Source organism: Panthera tigris, chromosome A1, assembly GCF_018350195.1.
Source record: "Panthera tigris isolate Pti1 chromosome A1, P.tigris_Pti1_mat1.1, whole genome shotgun sequence".
Classification (NCBI taxonomy): Eukaryota; Metazoa; Chordata; class Mammalia; order Carnivora; family Felidae; genus Panthera; species Panthera tigris.
This window is the reverse complement of record NC_056660.1, coordinates 28,606,366-28,629,789: the sequence shown is the minus strand read 5'-3', so window position 1 is coordinate 28,629,789 and position 23,424 is coordinate 28,606,366. Positions and strand designations below refer to the sequence as shown.

Genomic DNA, 23,424 nt, shown 5'->3' with positions numbered 1-23,424 from the left:
AGGGCAGATAATTTATTATCTGTCATCTAGCCAGCCCACCAATATTTGGAAATTCAAAACAGGAAGAGGCCTGTCAGAATGGATACTCTTGGAAGCAAGGGGCAAGTGGGGGAGCACTTGAAAAACTTACTGTGGGATGGAACAGAAATATTTATTATTATAGACTGTGTATTGTATCTCAGTGAGATACACACTTAACAAGTAAGTTCCTATTGTATTTAAATATATGCTTTCATTTATAACAAAGGGCCAAACATGATCTTTATTGTATATTCCTATTGCAAATATTCTTATAAATATGTCCATCTGTTTTGTATTATGCAATACATCCAAACTAATGAGAACTTATTATACATAAAGCTATGTTTCCCTAGTAAAAATATACGTTACAGGCTTTCTAGAAAAAAAAACACATAGTTTTATTATGTTCATGTAAGGGACGTTTAAGACTAATTGAAATGCTCAGAGGATGACGTATTCTGGTTAATTCATTTTCTGGGAAAAAAACTGGTTAACCAGAAAGCACACACACACTCATCTGTAGCAGTGAGGACATTAGGAGGAATACACTTGACAAAAACCAGTTATCTTGTGGTTTGTGACACTCAATCTTGTGATTTTGGCACTGAAAGTATTCTGATTAATCTTAAGTCTTCACTTATCTGGGTTACGGTTACTCAAGGCTTCCTTTACCTATAAACTCTACAGGTAAGTCAGTTTTCTCTTATTCCTTCAAAATTTAATGAAGAGATTAGAAAGATTTAAGTAGCAGTTTTTGTAGAAAGCACATACATTCTATAGAATAAAGCATAGAGATATTCACCAATAAACATTGTGTCAATGAATAAATGTAATGGGTGTTTGAGGATACGTGCCTGGGAACAATGATTCTTTTATTAAACATTATTAGCTCCCATTATTTTTAACATTTAGTCATGTTCCACCAAGATATACTTTTTATGTTATTAATCTGCACAATTAAAAAAAATAACATGCTGGATTGAGGTAAACTTTTATATAGTATTTATAAAATGACAAATTATAAATCAATGGAAACAATAAAAAATAAAAACAATAAAAAATTTTCTCTGTGGTTCTTAGTATTTTGACATAGCAAAAAATATTTTCCTAAATACCCGTTAGGTTGCTGGCTGCTCTAAATGGTGGAAACAGTGTTGCCCAGACAAGAGAAGATGCAGACCTTCTTTTTTAAGGAGTCCCCCGGTTCTTGAAGGGACATCTCATGGCAAGGTTAACTAGTGATTCATGTACTTAACAAAGACGACCTTCGTTAGAAGAGTCTGTTCTCTTGGATGCCGATGTGGAACTAAACTATGACTTTGAGTCATCACTTACCATCATTTTATAATTTGTTTTTATGAATAAAGAAACTGGGACCTACACACGTCAGTGTGCATGTACAGAGGCATCTTTGCTTCCTCTTTCTTTCATAGCTCATGCCTAGTGGGCCGGCCAACCCCCGTGGCTTCCCGTGTACCCACCGTCTCTTCCTGTGGCCGGGCCTATTTCCAGTGCAAACATCTTTCTCTCTTCCCTGGACTGCTGCCGTAGCCTCTTCCCTGGCCTCCCTGCCTCCTTGCCTCTCTCCTGGCCTCCATGGTCCTCTCTCAACACAGGAATCAGAAGAATCTTTAGAATAACACATTGTAATTTGCAGGCAACACATAAAAAAAAAAATTCCGGCATGATTAAATTTTTTAAAAGCCCAACTGAACTTCTCTTTCTCTAGTTATTTTCAGGAATGAAGTAGTATTTGTCTCTGTTGCACGTAGTACAAATGATCACACTTTTCACTTACTTCTGTCCCTCATCTGTAACAACTTCTTGATTGTTGTTTCATTTTTGAGGTACCATGAGAATTTAGGCCCCACTTATTACTATTATCATTAAATTCACTTTTTAATATTGTGCATCTTTTTCAAAGCACTATTCTTGATATTTGAGTTTTCTTTGAAACGCATTTTCCACAATTATTTAGAACTGATTCTGTGTTTAACTGACTTCTGAGGTTCATTGCTAGTTCTTCTACACCATGAATTTCCCATTCTTAAAGAATTCAGATTCTCTTCTTAATTGGCTGGAATATTTATACATATGTGCTTACATACGTATGTGTGTGCACATGTGTGTATATATATTTACCTCAAAATCATTTTCAAAAAGAGTACTTAAGTACTTAAGTCTCTCGATATTTGAAAATGTCTTTTTATCTCTTTGTACTTTGGCTGAGTATAGCATTCTCAGGTCACAACTTTCCCTTGTCCCCCAGATCTTGCAAACATTCTGACAACTAATGTAAGATTAATTTGTCTCTAATAATAGCTTGGTTTTTGTCTGCTGGCATTCTTTTAGGATATTTTCTTTGTTTCTGAGATGTTAACGTTCCATGAAGCTGTAAAAAGGCACTTACCTCTTTTCATTATTTTTGCCTGGTACTCAGTGAAGTTGTTTTCATCCATAGATTTAGGCCGGTCTTTAGCTCAGTGCAGTTTATGTTGTTGTTGTTGTTGTTACTTTGATTATTGCTTATGTGTTCCTTTTGGTCCTCTTTGGGAATATCATTGGCTCATACAGCGTGTATTTACTGCACAACTTCTACATGCCAAGGTTCTACGTTTGGGGATGGATCATGGTTCTGTGTGTTAGCTCTCTGCTCTGTTTTTATTGATCAGCTTTCTTTTGTGTTTTATCTCTTTATTTCCTCTACAGTCTGGAATAACAATTCCAAGTTTCCACTCATGTTAGTACTTAGACTTAGGACTGGATTGAGTCTGTTCCTTCTACTTTTAATGTAGATTTCACTTTTGGCATTGCATTTTTAGTTTTTAAAATAATCTTTCCTTATTGCATTCAACTCCCTTATTATTTCTGCTTGCTTCTTAGCCAGACCCTTTTAAATCTACGTCTCATTTCACATACTTCAAGTTTCTTTGAATTGTGAGAACACAAAGCAGATGTTTTCTAAAAATCCAGTGTTTTCTGAAGAAAATATTCTAGCCCAGTGGCACCTTCTGCCTTTACATCTTGGATGCTTGTTACTCTATCTCACTGCAGAATCATTTCATAGATCCCACGTCATTTCATTTTTGGGTGTTCCTATTCTTGAATGATGAGATGGCCCCATAAAACTGTTTAGGAACAGACTGGATAGACTCTCCTTTCTTGTATTCACTTACCATTTTGTTATTATTAGAGTTCTCCTTGAAGATTTTGAACTGGTGTCCGTAGTGGAACTAAATCTATTTACTACTTAGCTCAGGAACTCAGTAGGGAAGGAGTTGGAACTGTGGACAGTCACAGCATGAGAACTTCATCTCCACATCATTTCTTACTGTTTGGCAAAGCCATCGCAATGGGGCCACTTGGCATTTGTTTCATCTTGTCTTCAGGCCAAGTATAAGCTAAGGCTGGGCTGGCCCCTTTCCCGGTGTTATTCCCCTTCCAGCTTTCTGTTTGTCGTAGCCACTGCATAAAATCTAGATCTCCGCAGCCCCACTGCTCCCAGTGTTGCTACTTTCAACTGCTTCTGCTTGGCAGTGACAAAATGGAGGTCAAGTGATCTGCTTCCCACCAGCTTTAGGGCTCTCGCGTCTACTCTCCACCTCGCCAAGTAAGGGATGTCAGTTTGATTCTGCTGGGTTTCATGCACTTCCTTCCTAGTAATGCCATTCCTTAGGGAGGTTTTTGAGTTGTCGCTAGTGCTACCATTCACAGGGGCTCATCACCATCCGTTTAGCAAATATTCTTCAAAGCTTCTTGCACGTCACTAGCACTCTTCCCTAATTTCTGCTGTCATATGGTTTTTCACTGTTTACAGCTTTTTGTTATTTTAACATTCTCATGGTCATCCAGTGAAGACCGAGTTAGATGCCTGTGCTCAAGTAGCCTAGAAGTCAGGACTGTATTTGATGGCTGCACTTTGTCCATGTTGTCCCCTAGTGGCTATGGATGCCTTGTGCTGAGTGATGAGCCGTTCAGGTGCTAAGAAGAGTAACTGGCATCTTACTGTTCTCCCCAACATGCAGATGTTCCTTGACATGCTGTTTCTACCTTTCCTCTCTCTGCTCCGTAGTCTCAACCTTAGTCAACACACCTTCTCTCTTGGCGTGGGCTGTTGCTCTACACAGATGATGATAAGAACGCAGATGTAGATATGCATGTGGATATGCAACACTATCTGGTCTTCACCTTGCTCCTGAACTCCAGATTCACATCTTCAACTCTTTAAATCTCACGCTTGACATTTTTACGTAGGAGTCCCAGTAGTGAGAGAAACATGATAACGTCCAAAGCAAACATCTGCTTTCTCCACAAGCCTCTCCTCTTCCTGGCTTCCTTATTTCTGGCCTCTAGGGCTTGAAAACCTCACTGTTCCCCTTACCTCACATTCGATCAGTCACTGTCTTCTTACCTACCTTCTTGTCCAGCCTCCAAACTGTCCCACCCTTTCTATTTTTCACTTTGATTGCCCTGGTTCGGGTTCTTATCACTTGTCACCTGGATAACTGAAGTAATTTTAATAATTTGGTTTCCAGGTTCCCCCACCTCTCTCTTTTCTTTCTCTGACACTTTCTTTTTCCATGGCTTTGAAGCCTCCTAAAGAAGATGTAACTAACTATACCACTCCCTTTCTCAGTCATGTTCACACTCTTCACTGCTTATAGAATTCAGTTAGCATGGTGCTCTAGGCCCTTGGGGGTTCACCTTCTCCTTCATTTTCTCTTCCACTACCCCCAGCCTCATCCCCAAACTCTGAGCTCTAGTCTCTAGGCAGTTTGTCACGCTCCAAATAGCCTTGTATTCAAGGCTTCTTCCTCTGCTCATAGATTCCTTCTGTCCAGCCCGGAGCTATGCAAACTGCCTTTGGTGAGTAAACACTTGTTACTGGTCCATGATGAAATCAGTAACAGAAATGAACAGTAAGCATTTAAAAACGTATACGGCAATTTGAAAAAGTGCTTTCATGCTTGCTGAATCTCATATTAAGTAATATGGGTTTGTATCTTGTATGCTAATTTTTACATCTTTTTTTTCAGTAGTTCATTTCTGTTTTATTTTATAAAAGCCTCAGCCCATGATTGATGAAAAATACTTGGCCTCTCTCCACAGAAGGTTTGAGAAGCTCTGGTCAAGGCTGTCCTTCCATGCCAATCCTTAGAAGAGTTACCAATTAAAACCATACTCATCCTTCATGGTCCAGCTCAAACGGCACTTCCTCTGAGTTTTCCCTAACTGTGCAGCCTAGAAATTGCACACACATTTGTCTACATAACACAGCACTTTATTTAAAACACTGCTGTGGCATTCACCATATTGTGTCTTCTATTATAACTACACATGTATCTTCTTTCCTAGGTCAGTCATTGAAGGCAAGAACCCTTAGGCAAAAGAGATATCCAATAAATGTCTACTGGATGAAATACAGTTATTATCAACTAAATAAAAGGAATGGGGAAATGCTTTCCATTCTTTAGATATGAGCGAAGTGGGTGCTCAGAATAGAGTCTAAATTCCTTGCCTGGCACCTACCTGCCTCTTAGCCCCAAGTCTCTGTATGCGTTTTAGGCTGAATGGAATCCTGCTCATACTGGAGACCAGCCCTCAGCATACCCCTGAGACTGCACAGTGTCATGCTTTTGTCTATGCCATATTCTCTGCTGGGGCACTTTTTCACTTTCCTTTAACTGGTTAATACTTGTGTATCCTTCAAGAGCCAGCTCATGTGTCCTTTCCTGAAAAATCCATCCTGGAATCTCCTTCCTCTGGGCTTCCACTGCATTCTATGCATCTGTCTACCAAGACACCATATTCAACTGAAACCATGTGTTCAGGTACCTGTCTTTCCCACTCCTCAAAACTACAGCCCTCTTGAGTACAAGGACAGTATCCTATGAATCTTTTTGCCCTCAGTGCCAAACACAGTGCATGCCAAATGTTAATGTTCATTTTGAACTACTAAAGGAAAAAAAAGGAACATAATTGTTGGTTCACGTAGATATCATGCTAGCGAAAGCAGTCAGGGAAAGGCTAATTTCGTTCAGCCTGAGAATGAAATTAGCCTGATTGTAGATCAGCAAAACACTGGAGAGAAGATATGATTAAAATCAGTGGCTTCTTGTGGAATGGGTATTTTCTTTTGTTAGGGAATGCTGGAATCAAGAGATTCAGATTCTGAACCAAGTATAATTGAATTTATTATAAACTCTATTCTAATAAGAAGATTCTTGCTATTGATTCATAAAAGGTCCAATAAAACCAGGACTCTATGATATTCCATGATCCAGTCAAGAGGCAGAGAGGTCACTGGTGATGGCTATCTCAACTGAGAAGAAGGACACATGTTGCAAAGACACACTCACTGAAGCAGACATTAGCAGGAGTGGCAACAACATTCCTTTTCCTCAAATCTCAGCACAGCCACCCGGAATCAATGCGTGGGCTTGAAAATGTACTTTGAAAAGTCATTTCAAATGATGATTTGCTAGTTCCTGGCCAGACTTTCTGCTGTTCACCAAGGAAACACCCATAGTTACTGGGATTACACAGCAACCTCAACACAGCTGGGAGCTATTAGTCAATCAGAGCCACACAGGACTGTCAGAAGATGGCGAAAAGGGGACCAAACAAAGCCATCTTGTTTTGGTAACAATCTGAAGATTCATATTCTGCAGGAGGCCCTGTCTGTCCTTGGCCGGTAGCTGCGTTTTCAGCTAGCACATCTCTCTAAACTGAGGACTAGAAGGCTCACCTGAGAATAACACTCCTGTGGGTTTCAAAAATACCTACATGCAATAAGGGAAGCACTTGACAATGCTACGTCGGCATCAGGATAATGATGCAAAGTGCGTCGTGAGCATAGGTGAGCATGATACTTCTCACAGAATTGTAGAGTTGGCAGCAGATAACAGAGGCCTCACAGGTAATAGGGACCCAAGCTCTGGGCCCAGATACCTGGTTTACTAGCCACATGACCCAGGACAAATTACATCATCTTTCTAGTCTTCCATTTCCTCAAAATATCTACAGGATATTGCAGGAACAAAATATCTACATTTCAGAAGAAATGTAGAACATAGTCCTTACTGCTTATCATAAGGATTAAATAGCATAATGAATGTAAAGCATTTGACTGGCTTGCAGTCCACGCTGATGAATATTAGCAAATACAACGGAAGTAATGATGAAACAAATTCTTCTGTAGAGAACGCTATGTGCCAGGCATTGTTTTAAATGGTTTACATGTCTCATCTGAATTAATCTGCATAACTGCCCTATTATCTATCATTCCATTTTATAGAACCCAGGCTGTCTGGCTCCAGGGCTGGCACTATTAGTCACTAAGTGATGACAATGATGATGATGATGGTGGTGGTGGTGGTGGTGGTGATGATGGTGATGGAAGAGATCTTGATAATGATGTTGATAATGTAAGACAACTAGTAGAGTCTCTGGCACATTGTAATTGCTCAGTAAATGTTTGCTGTTATTAAAATGCTTGTATTATTTGTGAAGATTTGTAGGGATGGTAGTTCTACAACCATTTTAGGTCCTCATCCAAGGATTACATCACTTTTATTCCCTTTCTTATATCTTAAAACTCTTTCTTGCTATTATTTAAGCCTATTTTCTCTTTTTCAGATTTCCAAGGAAGAAGAGAAGAAAAACATCCCTGAAATAATTACTCTATTTGAGGATATCTAGAAAGTTATGGATCCCCTTATGGTTTTTTTAATAGGTGCCAATTTCTTGTTTCCCATCCATTTCATCTTATTTGTTGCTTTTCTTTGAGCCCTTCACAGTTTTCTTTCACCTCTCTCTTGAGGGTGGAAAGCAAAACTGGGCAGTTTCTGATGCTGGTCTCATTGCTGTGGACTTTAGCAGAAGGGTCATTCCTTAACGATAACCCTAATTCTAACCCAGGTATAAGTGGATTCCTACTTGAAGAAGTCACAGTAGTGGGTCTGCCTTTTCGTCCTTTGGCTGATCTGGTGAACATAATATCATTTATCTCAAAGAGCTGATGTGAGGATTGAATGTGGCGATGTCTGTAAAAGTAACTATAGCCTGGTGCCCAATGAATACCAGTCAAGACATGAACTAATACCAGATGAGGATTCTCGTTCCTTCAATTAAAAATATATTCGCGGGGTGCTTGGGTGGCTCAGTCGGTTAAGTGTTTGACTTCAGCTCAGGTCATGATCGTACAGTTTGTGGGTTCAAGCCCCACATCAGGCTCTGTGTTGACAGCTCAGAGCCTGGAGCCTATTTCAGATTCTGTGTCTCCCTCCATCTCTGCCCCTCCCCTACTCGCACTCTGTCTGTCTCTCTCAAAAATAAACATTAAAAAAAATTTTTTTTTAAATAAATAAAATAAAATAAAATGTATTCTTGTATTTCTCTCCAGTACTATGAGTAATCTAATGGCCTATTTGTACACAGGGTAAAACCCAGTGTTGTCTGCATGTTCTCATGGAAGCCAGGGCCAGATCATGATCTGGTCTTTGTGATTTTGATAGCCTTCTCCTTTGCCACTGTCCCCCACCACGTACATGTGCTTCAGAGTCAAACTGAACAACCTGCACTTGTACATCACGTGTCCTATGTCTGGAATGCCCTGATTCCTCAACCATCTGGAAAATCCTTAGCCTCTTTCAAGTGTGAACTCAAGCATTACATTCTCCACGAAGCCCTTCTTCATTCATTCCATAGAATCATGCACATATTTCCCTACGAATGTAAGAAATCATTTGCCTATTTGTCTTCTTTGAAATCCTTCTTTGAGGGCAGGGGCTGCATTTTATTTCTCTTTTTTAAAAGATTTTTTGTTTGCATTTATTTATTTTTGAGAAATAGAGTGAGACAAAGCATGAGCAGGGGAGGGGCAGAGAGAGAGGGAGACACAGAATCTGAAGCAGGCTCCAGGCTCTGAGCAAGTGGTCAGCACAGAGCCTGATGCAGGGCTCGAACCCACAAACTGTGAGATCATGACCTGAGCCGAAGTCGGACGCTCAACCGACTGAGTCACCCAGGAGCCCCTGCACTTTATTTTTCTATCCCTAATGTCTGGTGTGCATCAAGAACTTAAGAAATGAATGACTGACTAAACCACTCATTCTTCAGTTTTAATATAAACACTATCTCTTGTTGCCCTCATCTCGTGTGAACCACTCATTTCGGCTCTTATTCACCTTTTGCCTTGCCATGGAGATCAGAGCCCACCTAGAAGTTGCCTTCAATGCCCAGGGTGATGAGCACTGGTAAAGTGAGTGCCTTTACTGGAAAAAATCCAACCATTCAATGTTACTTTGTTCACACAATTTGCATATGGATTTATTTTTTTAAAGCAAATTCTCCAAATAACAAGTCTTTGCTTAGGAAATATTGAAGCATCTTAATTAGTATTTTAAGGGGCAAGAGCAAATATTAACTTATTCTGAGGAAACCACAGTCTAAAACTGAAAAAACAGGCAGGCAATGCAGGGGCAGGGGGAGCATCGGAGGAGATGCCAGGAGACATAGAGAGTGCACAGTCTGGATGATCAGAAATGTTCCTCTGTCTATAGTCAACAACAGTGAAATGATTTGTAGGAAAAGAATTCTATCTGTGGATTTCTAGTAGAGGTGGGACGCTCATAGATCTTATATATAGGGGAATCAGGGAGTCTGGGGTCTTCTAGGATTGCTGGTCAAATTATTGCTTCTTGGACAGGATAGGAGAGGTCAAATATTTTCCTTGGAGAACTGACCTAAGAAGGCCAGGGAGTGATCTGCAGTTTTACACAAACATTTTGGCACTGATTACTTTTTTTCTGACTGGTTGATTAGGGTTTAGGTAACTTTTCTCCAGTAGTTTTGGGATGGGCCCAGCTTTGGGCCCAGATTATTTTCTTAGCCCATTATTGGAGATTACCTGTAAATTATCCAGGATGATTCGGAGGGAGCGCACCTGCCGTCGAACAGCACCTGAGAACCTTTCATAGGTTGTGGCATCATATTCACTCATTTGGATCTCCTTTAGCCTGTAATCAGAGGGCGTGAAAAAGACAGTAGCTGAAATCATGTGTATGTGGTCCCTTGCGTCCATTTGTCTTCTGCTAGAACTATAGCAAGGTCCTTGGTATCTGATGTTGCCTTGAAGGAGAAAACTCAAGAAGCAACGTTTCCAGTTAGGAGAGTCTAAGGAAGAAAATGTCTAGTGGTAGGCTGGTAAAAAGTTAACAAGTAGGTTTCCAGAACAAACCAAATCAAACCAAACCAACAAAAAACTCTGATTTATAGTATTTGCTGATTTCTGTGGTGTAGATACTCCCACCATGATCAACTCCAAAATACTAACAGTAAGATCACCAAGCACTGACTTGGAAAGGAATGTGCGCAACTGGCTCTCATAAGCCAGTGAGTCAGCTCTATAGCAAACCACTGCCATATCCCAAAGACGTGTCACGATGTTGGCAGCTGGTCAGTTCATGTGGCAGGTTCCTAGAAGAGCTCCGTGGGTTGCTTTTAGAGACCAAGGACATATATTTGGTTGACCAAGAAAACAGTTCAGGCCCAAAGAATGTAACTTAATGTGTTGCTATGTAGAATACAAGAGTTTTCTGCAATTGCTGTGTACTTTTAATAGGATAATTATGTTTTCATATTATTGTGGCTTTGAGGTTCTAACCTGCCAGCACGGTGCTCCTTTTTATTGTTCTTTATCATCAGCTTCCACTGTAGCCCCAGCAGGACATTCACAAATCCTTGAACACACTGTACACCCAGAGCTTGGGCTTCTCCCCCACTGGGAACTTCCTTTCTCTGCCTCTTTGTCTCTATTCCCACTTACTCTTCAAGACTCAACTCAATAAGGACTGCCTCTAGGAAGCCTGCACTGATCCCAGGTCTGTCTTCTTTGGCCTCAGAGCATTTTGGGCTTCCCTCTATCAGAGCATTTACTACTCATGCTATACGTGTCTGCCACCTGTCTCCCCAACTAGGCTCCCTTAGGAGAAGGATTGAGTCTTTCTCATTTTTATATGTGCAGTGCCTACCATGGTACCTAGCACATAATAGGTGCTCAAAATGAAATCAAATGAATGACTGAAATAAAAATAAGACTCAGGATTATTTAAAATGCAGCATCTCAAACTAATCATAAGGAGAAGGTTCCTTCACGGAATGAGGCTCTCTTGGACTTTACAGTGTTGCATTCATAATACGCTAATTTGATCACGTTTCTAGAAATTTCTATAAATGAAAGGGTTCTGATACTAGGACAGGCACTAATGAATGCATGTCTACAAAGCCTAGCAATGGCACAGTCTTCTAAACTGCTCTGCATGTGTGCATGCGCGTGTATACGTGTGTGTAGTGCTGGCAGGTGTGGATCCTGTGTGCACAGCTGAAACTCTTATCTAAAATCTAGATTTGTCATCTCAGGCTGGAACAGAAACCCCAGATGCAAGATGAGAATGAACGGTGTCTCTTCCTCCATGTCAGACCAAGCACCGGGAAGAATCCAGCCATCATGGGGCAGAGTGTTGGAGGCTTACTAGAATCACATAACATTAGGGCTACGCTGCCAAGGGCAGATCTGCAGTTCCTGCCCAACCACCTGGAGGGGTCAGCTAACACTAACTCAGGTTTCAAGATCCCGCTTGAAGGCCACATCCAATGAGGTCTTGCTTGATCCCTCTGGTAAAACGGATCATTCCTATTCATAAATCTTCTACAGCTATCTACTATGAAACCTCTGCACATTACTGCTTTTACTACATAGGTCTATTTCCCTCTATCATAGTGTCTCTCAAACTTTATTTTCCACAGGAGGAAATATGCTTTACGTTGAGATCCAGTGCACACAAGTATGTATGCACATGTGTGTATAACTAAACCAAAAATACAATGAAAAACACATTTATTACATGTGATTTACTACATGGATATTTTCTCTTCTATTCCTCTGAGAGAAGAAATAGTCTTATTTTTTCTTTGAATCTCCAGTACCTAGCGCAATGCCTGGCACATGGTAGCACTCAATAAATGCCATCAGACAGCAATTTGAAAGCACTGACTATCAAAAGGTAAATAATAACTGAGTGGTGTTCCCCAAGGTGACATGCCAAGGGGCCTTCTAAATTTAATTTACTTTCTGTTCTGAAGAACAGCTAGGAATACGAGTATAGCACTTGACCTCCTAACAATACCTCTTATGTTTGCTTTTTGGCAATCTCTTAAACCTCTCTATAAATTTTCATTAGATTAAGTTACGTCTCAAGTCTCAAGGCTGACAGAAGCTGGGCACCATGAATACTGTGGGACATGCAACTTCCCCTTTTTCATACATAGGAAGCTAATACGCTCTGTCCCATAGAAGGGAGATTAATACTTTTCAAAGAAGGGAGGTTAGTACAAAAAAATGTAGATAGCTTGCCCTTAGCAGGGAGAAACCCACACACACACACATACACACACATACACACACACGCACACACACACGGAAAGGAGTCAGGCAGTTGGTAAGTCACCTTGGGCGGACTGGTCTTTGTAGTGAGATCAGAATCCGCTCCAGTGATAGGGCTACTTCTGGCATGGTCACATTGCACCCCAAAACACATGACATGCTGTTTTAATTATGAAGAAGTCTGGAAATCATATTCCAGGTTGTTTCAGCTTTCAGAAAGATCGCCTACAAGGTGCTCAAAGCTGATAAATTCTGAAAGATGAAGACCGAAGCAGGGAAGGGGAAAGAAAATAGGAAATCTTAGCCTCTGGACCAGATAAGCTTCCTGGTGTTAATACTCTCAAGCCCACAAAACTATCTGGAAATATGTCTTTTTGCTGCTTTAACTGATCAAAACTGCAGGGCACAGCTGCTTCACATCCTAGTAATCTATGTGGACTAACTGCATTTTGTTGGCACGGTATATTTTTAAAGGGTATATTTATTGTTACGTAACAGTCTGGGAATTTTAGTTCTCATTTTACTTTTCTTATAGGTCAGCCTTAAATACTATAATTTTGGATCAGTTATGAGGAAAACAAACATAAGTTGAGATCTATGGTGTGAGGCTGATGAGTTTTACAAATGGTAGTAGGTACATTCCACAGCCGGCACCCACCTTAAATACTCTTTTAGGCACGTGAAATACCTCACCATCGATTTCATTCAGGTTTTGTTGCTTTAATGTTTCTGTTCTGCCTTCTGCATGTCTTATGCTTGTCTTCCTGAATGAATCTTTTTTTTTAAAAGAAAAAAGTTCTTAAATTCCAGTTAATTTACAGCATAATATTAGTTCCAGTGTACAATATCAATCAATTCTTGATGCATAGGAACAGGTATTGAACTGGAATCCAGATACAAATGAATGCTAACTAGAGGCTATGTTGATGATGTCAAGAACCTATCAGGAGTATTAGGCTCTTCAAGGTAATATGGGGGACCTCTAGGCTGATGGATGGGTCTGGCTTTCAGTCTGGTTTTAGCCAGTTTCTTCTTTTTTTTTAAGTTTTAATTTTAATTCCAATTACTTAACATACAGTGTTATATTAGCTATAGCTGTACAATATAGTGATTCCACACTTCCACACATCACCCTGTGCTCATCACAAGTGCACTCCTTAATCCCCACCACCTATTTAACCCATTGCCCCACTCCATCTAGTTTTAGCCAGTTTCTGAATTAAGTATCAGCCCGTCTTTGAATAAAGCATTATTTGTGCATATTATTTATTCCACAAGTGTACGAGTGTTTGCCATGCACTAGGTTTGGGGTATAGGTACTGGGGATATATTACAGAACACAATACTCTGCCATCAAGGAACTTAAAGCCAGTGGAGGAGAAATCAACTTTTCATATAAATAATAATATAAAGGGAAAGAGGAATAAGAACTATGGAGAAAAGGTCCAGGGTATATAAAAGCATAAATGGAGGGACCTGACCTCATTCCACATATGCCTAGCATTGCAAAATAGCTTTAAAACAGACTATTTGATGATAGTAAAGAATTATTACTTTTTCTTTCTTTTCTTTTTTTTTTTTGAGAGAGTGCATGCATGTGAGCAGAGGAGGGGCAGAGGGGGAGAGAGAGAGAGAGAGAGAGAGAGAGAGAGAGAGAGAGACTCTTAAGCAGACTCTATGCCCCGCAAGGAGCCCAACGTGGGGGCTTGATCTCATGACCCTGGGATTATGACCTTAGCTGAAATTAAGAGTCAATTGCTCAACTAACTGAGCCACACAGGCGCCCCAAGAATTATTACTTTTTAAAGACACGATAATTGTATTGTGTGTTTTTATTTTTATTTTTTAAAAATCCTTATCTTTCAGAGATACACTCTGAAATATTTACAATGAAAGGATAGGACATCTTGGATTAGCTTCAAAACAAACCAAGGGTGGGGACTAGGAGTGGAGCCAGATTTTTCTTCTTGAAGTTGGGAGAACAGGTACTTAGGGTTCTTAAAGTTTTCTCTCCACTTTTGTTTATGTTTGAGAAGTTTCACACTAAAAAGTGAAAGAAAATCTTTAGCAGGACTAACCTGAATACTCACCAAATAGGAGTATTTACTCCATGAAAGCAGAAAGCACCCTCTTTCCTGTGTTTGCTATGCCCTGTCTTTCTCAGGATCTTCATGTGTTTTTATTTCTTCCTCTCCTTTCTCGTACTCTTGTCCACCTCTCGTCTTTCAACCACCTTATGGATTTCTCTTTTACATGGACTAGATTCTTCTCTGCAGTAATGAGTAGACGTGTATGGTTTTCTCACTCTCTTCCCCATTTCATCTCTTTCCTCTCTTGTAGCTACTACATTTAGTTGCCTTATTATCACAGATGCTTCTTTCCCCTCCCTGTCAGCAGTGGTTAACAGAACCAGGTTCCTTCTCCCTATTACAGAGATTAGAGAAGGGGTTGTATACTTGTGCCCAAGCACTACTGAAAGGTCTTTCCGCCTCCTCCCATGAACTATGTGTGTGTCAAAGTAATCTATTTGTCCACTTAGGCAAAACTTGAGATGGGATAATTACTTATGAGGCTCTGAGGATAGCAACAATAGGAACTTATTAGTCGATGCATACCTAATGTGGTTTTGGTTCCTAATGTGGTTTTGGTTCTTTTCCTAATGGATGTTTTATTGTTTGTATGAAATGTAGAGCAGTATTTGAATCCCAGCAAGATTTTCCATGTAGCATTCCTACCACTTTTTTTTTTTAAGAAGTTTAAACTGCTCTCATTTCCTTTTTTTTTTTTTTTTAAAGTTCATTCATTTTGAGAGAGACAGGGAGAGTATAAGTCGGGGAGGGGCAGAGAGGAAGAATCCCAAGCAGGCTCCTCTCTGCTACCAGCACAGAGCCTGATTTGGGGCTTAATCCCATGAACCGTAGGATCGTGACCAGAACTGAGATCAAGAGTGGAATACTTAATGGACCGAGCCACCCACGCGCCCCTAAACTGCTCTCACATCTAACATAGTTATCTGTCCCCCATAACTTTTTTGAGAGGAAGAGAGAAGAAAGTCCCCCATCCCAGAAGAGCAAAGTCAGGCCCGGTGAGGATAAATAACCTGCTCCAGGCCTCCAGAGATGGCAGCAGAACAGCTGCGAGGAACACTTTGCCTTGTTTGACCTCCTGGGTATATGAGGGTCCTACTGCTGGCAGGGTTTCCTGAGGGCGCGGCCGGAGGGGCCTGCGTTTCTGTCCCTATTGTTCTGTCCTGTTTACTTGCAGGATGTGTAAGCACAGCATGTAACGTAGTACCAGATGTTCTACGTGGGAGGAATTTCATTACTCACATACACTTGAGGGTGCTTTCTTCCGACTGTACCCAGCCCTTTCAGTGAGCACAACAATGTAAACCAGCCTCCCGAACCACTACCAATTCCCTCAAACATGAAGGAGACATTGCGGGTCCTTTGGTATTTTTTGCTTTTAGACATGTGGATGCCTAGTGAAAGCATCATGTGGATTCTTATTTTTTAGATGGTTCCAATCAAAGTGGCCCAGAATGGTTCCGGATCGTGTAAAAGCCACAGGCTCGTTGGCCTGGATTTCAAGGCCTCTGCCCTTTGAGAGGGACTCCACATTCAACCTCATTCCCCTCCACCCCAGCTGGTACCCCGTTATGCTGGATAGATAAGCTGGCTCTCTCTGCCATAGACACTATGTTCATTCTACTCTGGTGTTATCCCTTCCTGGAAGAGCCAAATCCTGGCTGAGCTCAGGCCCCACCTCACCGACCTCACCCTTCTCTGTAGTGGCAGGGGGCACAGCTCTGTACCACGTGACTGCAGCCTTAACTTCCGGAGTGTATGTGGGCATAAGTGTGCAAGTTTGAGTGTGTGTGTGTGTGTGTTTACTAGTCCTATCCCCACATCTACAAGATTCCCGAGGGCAGGAAGGCACTATCGACTATCACGTAGAGTTTTCTAAATTCCCTATGGGGCCTAGGAACAGAACGGATGTGGATAGAGTGATTTGAACTTTAATTTTTCTTCAGAGCAGTATCTTTTTTAAAAATTTTTTAACATTTATTTATTATTTTATTTTATTTTTTTAATTTTTTAAAATGTTTATTTATTTTTGAGACAGAGAGAGACAGAGCATGAATGGGGGAGGGTCAGTGAGAGAGAGGGAGACACAGAATCTGAAACAGGCTCCAGGCTCTGAGCGGTCAGCACAGAGCTCAACGCAGGGCTCGAACTCAGGGACTGCGAGATCATGACCCGAGCCAAAGTCGGACGCTTAACTGACTGAGCCACCCAGGCGCCCCATAACGTTTATTTATTATTGAGAGACAGAGAGAAACAGAGCATAAGCATGGGAGGGACAGAGAGAGGAGGAAACACTGAATCTGAAGCAGGCTCCAGGCTCTGAGCTGTCAGCAGAGAGCCTGACACGGGGCTCAAATGCATTAACTGAGAGATCATGACCTGAGCTGAAGTTGGACGCTTAACCCACTGAGCCACCCAGGTGCCCCTCTTCAGAGCAGTATCTTTGGTTTGACTTTCCAGTGTGCTCAATTCCTTTTCCTACACAATCGTACGTAATGAATACATTTAACATATTCACATCAAGCAAAAAGAACAAGGGAGTATGTTCATTTGGCCTCTGCCGGGAGGCAGGCGTGGGGGTGTCCGTTTGTGGTCGCCGCTGCTGCATGAGGTGGAAAATCATGGGACGCGGGATCTACTCGGGGACCGCCGCCACACCACACCCCAGCAGCCGCCCTGCTCTCACTGCGGCGGCCCACTCACCGCTGCTGAAAGGCCTTCTGGCCCATCTCTCTGGCGGCTCTCTTCACCTCCTCGGGAACCGCGTCTTTCTCGGCCTCAGACACCTGGTACACCGCATGGCCCGCGTCCAGCCGGTAAGGACCTCCTTTGCCGCCCAGGCCTGCGGTGTCTCTTCCCCCTGGAAGGAAACCATGAAAGTCCAGGTGACAAGACTGATGGACCACAAGACAAAAGTCAGATCGTACCTTTAAAGCAGTCCTGTGAAGCATATGAATGGCACCCACTTAGTGATTAAATGTTCAAATGAGTTGTCTCCTGGAAACAAAGAGTTTCCCCCTGTTTAGGGTGCCTTTTGTCTTCTCTGTCCAGCCAAAGTTTACCCATATTTCAAGACATCTCATCCGATGACTACCTCACAGGGATCACTCCTGGCCACTATTTGTTACCCTTTAATATTTATTTTTTCTTTTCTCACCAACTGTTAATGATGGGTGGGATTATATCTTACATAATTTTAAATCTTTGCACCTACAAGAGTGGCTTGGGCACCATAGATAACTTGGTATGTATTTGTCAACTAAATGAGCACCGCTCCTTGTCCCTTGCACGTTACCTTACTTTTCCTTAAAATAAGAGAAAGACAGCCAGGATATAGATCCAGTCAGCTTTAGACACTGTCAGCGGCAGGACAGCTTTCCAATATAAACCCAAGTCTGCATGCTTGTGTGTGTTATGTAATATTACAGAAACTGTTTGTGTTGTAAATATAAATTAAATGCCTAGAGGACCAGGTAGATAATACTATAAAAACTGGTGACGCCTTTGGCTAGCTAGAGCAAACTTGCCTTGTCTAAATACATTCAAATTCAAGTTATTTAAAATATCGTGTTGGTCCTCAAAATACATGTATTGGCTAGATTCGGCCTCTGGGCTACCTCTGTTTTATAATGATGAAAATACTAGTAATCAGTTTCTTTTGTTCACTCACACATAACTTGGGCACTCAAAAGAGAATTCAATATTGGGAGGGGCAGTGCAGTATCGCATCGTGTCGTATCGTATACCCGTATTATATAATACAACACTGTACAGTTAAGCGGACAGGCTGAATTTGAATCCTGGCTCCAATGCACTAGTCATGTGTCCTTGAAGGAAGTCCCTTAACTTCTCTGTGTCTCAGTCTCTTCATCTGTAAAATGGAGATACTAATACTACTTAACTTCTTGGGATTTTCATGAAGCTAAAATGCTTAGAACAGTATCTGGTGGAAAATATAGAAGTGGTTGCTCTTACTATTATTAATTAGACAACCTCTCATCACATAGAATGAGGTCATTTCTAAGTTTCACAAAGTGGAAATTTTGAAAGCTTTTAGGCTTTTGTTAAATTATGTTACATTGACCTTTTCCCCCTCGGAGCCTTAACTGGTATAATAAACTAAAAGTAAGAACTCAGCATGTACTGCTTCCCTGACCAAAGTCCAGGTAGGTCATTTCCTTTTGGAAGCACCATGACAACAGCCTATTAATTACAGTATGTTTACCCTTTGATTTGAGAATATCTGACTTCATTTTTATTTGGAAACTGATGGTGGAAAATTTCTTCTTAGATGGTGTGATTGCTGGTTCTCACTCAGCGACAGCCTGTAGGCAGAGGGGACCAGTAACTGGACAATGACGATGAGCCACAGCGGTAGAAAAGCTATTTCTGTGACCTGACTCCCTTCCTACAGGTTCTCCTTAGGCATGGGTGGATCATGATCAGAACTTAACACCTCCTAGGTGCTGAGATGACAACCATTCAGAGGCTGGTGTGAGCAGTCAGCATGAGTCACAGGGGCCCTCAGGGAAGTCCCATGGGGGTGGAGAGGGCAACAGGGGGGAGCTCTTCATGACCTCTACTTCTGAGAGCCTTTAACTTGTATGACTTAAATGAAAACACTGGTCAGAGGTTCTAGACTTCAAGGCATCATCTTGAAGCTAATCTCAGGCAACTTAAATCAGCTCCTAATGTATGGGGAGAACAAGAAAGGGAGGGGCTCAGATGATGAAAGAGGGATCAGGTGATTTGGGTCAGAACTCTGTTCAATGTGATTAACAAGCGAGACCCTCGGCTCCAGAGTAGTCCACGGCTGGGAAATGTACGTCGGGCCAGCTCATTTCACAACGCATTCCACATGGATTAAATCGTGCTGCGTTGACACTGATTTCGAGATCAAAGGACATTTCTAAAAATACCCTTTCTTTAAAGCTGATGCTTGATGAATAAACAGAACAGGCAAGAAGTCTACGGGCCTATTTGATAGCACATTGTCTCAGCACAGAAACCCATTTCCTCCCGAGGCTGTCAAGGCCAAGAGGCACACACCATCCTTCGGGAAGGAGAAGCATGGAGCTCGTGCCAACACGAGACAGAGATAAGATCAGACGGTGCACACACAGTCTGGCCCTATTCCTGAGGCCCAGCAGATGTGTGTGTCCAGCTGCCGCAGAGGAAAGAGGAAGGCAGCAGTCATGGGAACAATGCTCTCATCAGGCAGCCAAGAGGAAGGAACGGACCACGGCCATCAGTTCAAACTGCAGCCGACTCTCTTATCTCAAAATCCTGCATCCTCAACACACTCACTTATGAGATGTGGAAGGCGAGGACCACTTCTTTTCCAAGTCAGCTGGTCAAGAAAGAATTTACTATAGATTGCTGGCATGATCCCAAGGGCATGGAATTTAGAAGGGGTTAACATTTTTAATGAATACATTCTTCAGACCAGGGCTTGTGCGCAGCACTTTACAATCGTGATTTCATTCAATCCTCACCACAACCTGGTAAGGCAGGTAGTATTTTCCAATTTACTGATGAAGCCACCCTGGGAGGGTCAGAATGGTCTCCCGTCACAAGGTGGCAGCATCTGTGGGGCTCCAAAGGCTAGAGCTTTGTCACGTGTTGATGTCACACTGGGACTCAGGGCAAAAGCACAGTCCCGCTGACTAACGGGGGAGGCAGAGAAAGGAAGAGGTCCCTGCGCCTTCTCAGGGGTGGTGTGCATTCTACCTGGGCTTGTGAGGTTTTGGGAAGCTCGACCCAGGAGGATGCGGGTGCTACCAACCTGTTCCACCAGCCCAAGTATTCCCGCCCACGTGGGGCATGTTGTCTGGGTCCTCCTTCCCGTGTTTGGGGGAACTCACGTCTTCACCACTATCTCTGTTGATTGTTATCTACAAACGGAGAATTGAGACATTATCACTATCTCATGAGCAACCCCAGAGACTGCAGGACAGAAAGAAGAATAACCTCAGGCAACAGGACACAATAGATGCTGTTTAGAGTTTGGCAAACAACTTCATCAGATTTCACATCCATTCAGTTGGCAAGGAGACATTTGATTTAAAAAAAAAAATTCTTTGAAAAAGCAAAAAAAGAAAAGAAACTGGGCTGAGTTATAGCTTCAGAATTCTCTTGGGGCAGCACGTGCCTCGAGCAACCACACCAGGAACAACAAACACCTTCGAGAAGCAGGGAAAGTGGATCTCACCAGAGACTGACACTCTCTGGACGGTTTAAAAGGATCACTGCCCAGCTGTTCCAGCTGAGTCTCAGCAGATACACATTTACCTATTTAATTTTCAAAGACATTCGATCCTTTTGAGAAATACTTTGTATAACACATGTGGAAAACAAAAATAGCAAATGTATCTGTCTGTGCTGCAGTGGTATATTAAAGTTATACACACAGAAACTAAAAACTGCTTACTTATTTTCTGGACCCTCTCTAATTTATTATGGTACTTTGTAGCTTTCCTAATTCACCTTTATTTTAATACAGGATTTACTATTCCTGCAATGGCAAACAGAATAAGCTGCACTTTAGCCCTCTTCCATGATAGCCTGTGACTCACTGGTCCCTAATTTCACTCAGCACAGATTCAGCAAAAGGGCTGATAATCACCCAAGAATTCCAGTCGTACTAAGTTCATTCAGTGGATACCGTTCCACAATAAAAAGAACTCAAAGCAGTCACACTTCATGAATCCTATGAGTCTGCTGTTAAATGTAATGGTTTTCAGGGCAGACCAAATCAAATATGCATTTATTTGTTCAAAAAGTCTTCTGGAAGATGTTCTGGCAGGACATCGTACGAAGTAGAAAGCCATGGAGGATTGGTCACTGCTCTCTAATTGCTGAGGGTAGAGCAGGGTGCGGCTTGCACCTGGACCAGAAGCATCATGCCAGATCAGTCTTTAGAGCTGACCCATTCCTTGTCAGTGCCTGGACTTTCATTCTAGATGTTGGATTAATGAAGGTAGGTGGGTAATATAGAGTCTTTGCAAGTAAAATGGCTATTAAGAATGAATTCAACATAACTTCCCTTGTCTATGTCCAGACTAGTTAATTTCGAATGTTAGACCATCGTAAAGAGATTTCTGCCAATAGCTTTGGCAGCATTAACAGGGTTTTGGCCACAATTTTAGCATACTTTAAGAAAATTCAGCAGCCGGGACAAGACAATTGATATGAATTCCACACACACAATCATGCTCTAAAAATGGGGGAAAGTAAATATTTTCTCCTTTTTAAAATTAAACTATGCAGAAAAGCTAGAAACATTCAGAGAACAAATAAACATTTAAAAAACTTTCCCAGAACTTGTCACCACCTTCTAACTTATCCAGAGGTAAAATAAGAGATAAACAGTAGATTAAAATACTTACGAACTATAAGAATTCTAGACCAGCGCTAATCAATAAAATTTTCTATGTTGATAGAAATGTTTACAGCTGTAGTGTGTAATATGGTAGCTAGTAGCCCAATGTGGCTACTGAGTACTTGAGGACCTGACGTTTACATTTTATTTAGTTAACTAAAAATTAAATTTAAATAGCCACATGTGGCTAGCGGCTTTTTCACTGGACAGCACAGCACGAGGACAAGCTTGCCTCAGCCCAGCAGATACTGTTTGGAGCACTTTGGAGCATTCTGTAGACGTTCTCCATGAGAAATGAGAAAAACAAGGAACATTTAAAAACTGGGATAGTGTTTTATTCTGTTTTGAATTTAAGAAATCTATATAAAAGCTATAACTAGCTGAGCCTGGGTGGCTCAGTTGGTTAAGTGTCTGACTTCAGCTCAGGTCATGATCTCACAGTCTGTGAGTTCGAGCCCCACATCAGGCTCTGTGCTGACAGCTCAGAGCCTGGAGCCTGCTTCAGATTCTGTGTTTCCTTCTCTCTCTGCCCCTCCCCCCGCTTGCACTCTGTCTCTCTCTCAAAATAAAATAAAGACATTAAAAAATATTTTTAAACCTATAACTATAGTCTAACAGGTTTTTTTAAAAAACAAATACAATGGAACTTACATATTATTATTACTATAATAATAATAATATAAACTTTTTAAAAGATGCTTTGATTACAATATTATCACTGCTCAAAACAAATTATGGACTGCTTCTGGAAGGATCTACAGAGTCCATGACAGATTCTTCTTTAATATCTTTAATGGTGGAAAATATGTATTAAAACTAGGTTTGATTTTTAATAAACAGTAAAAGGATACTTGGAGTTGATTTCTGGTATAAACTATTTTCTAACTTGCTATGTACCTGTTGGCAAGTCAATTGACTTCTCTGGCCCTCAACTTTCTCATCAGAACTAAGGGAGTTGAACTCAATGATTTCTGCCATTTTGCCTAGTGTTGAGATGCTCTGATTTCAGTGATTCCAAACCTTGTAAATAAGGTGATCAATCTGTGGCTTTAGTCAAAACAAGGTACACTTACACAGTGATGAGACTAGTTTGCTTATAAGAGTTGTGAGTCTTCTTTAGGCCAATTCTAAAAGATGAAGTTACAAAAATGGTCTCAGCAATGACAGCATTATTGGAAAAATTGTTCTGAATATCATTCTTCACTTTAGGGGTGTGTGTGTGTGTGTGTGTGTGTGTGTGCGCACGCGCATGTGTATTCAGGTATGTTGTTTAAAAATAAAAAAAATTCAGGGGCGCCTGGGTGATTCAGTCAGTTAAGCGTCCGACTTCAGCTCAGGTCACGATGTCACAGTTTGTGAGTTCGAGCCCTGCATCGGGCTCTGTGCTGACAGCTCAGAGCCTGGAGCCTGCTTCGAATTCTGTGTCTCCTTCTCTCCCTGCCCCTCCCCCACTTGTGCTCTGTTTATCAAAAATAAATGAATGTAAAAAA

The 23,424-nt window shown here is 41.4% G+C and overlaps 1 protein-coding gene across 1 annotated transcript in view; it reads right to left on the bottom strand.

Annotated features, from left to right (window-relative positions):
• Window positions 1-23,424, bottom strand: part of VWA8 (von Willebrand factor A domain containing 8) — a 366,248-nt gene that overhangs the window by 28,695 nt on the left and 314,129 nt on the right. The window contains exons 38-40 of the mRNA XM_015538962.2: window positions 20,339-20,447; window positions 17,257-17,413; window positions 9,932-10,040 (exon numbers count right to left, since the gene is read on the bottom strand). Coding sequence (XP_015394448.2) covers window positions 9,932-10,040; window positions 17,257-17,413; window positions 20,339-20,447 — 375 coding nt within the window. The remainder of the gene's footprint in view (window positions 1-9,931; window positions 10,041-17,256; window positions 17,414-20,338; window positions 20,448-23,424) is intronic.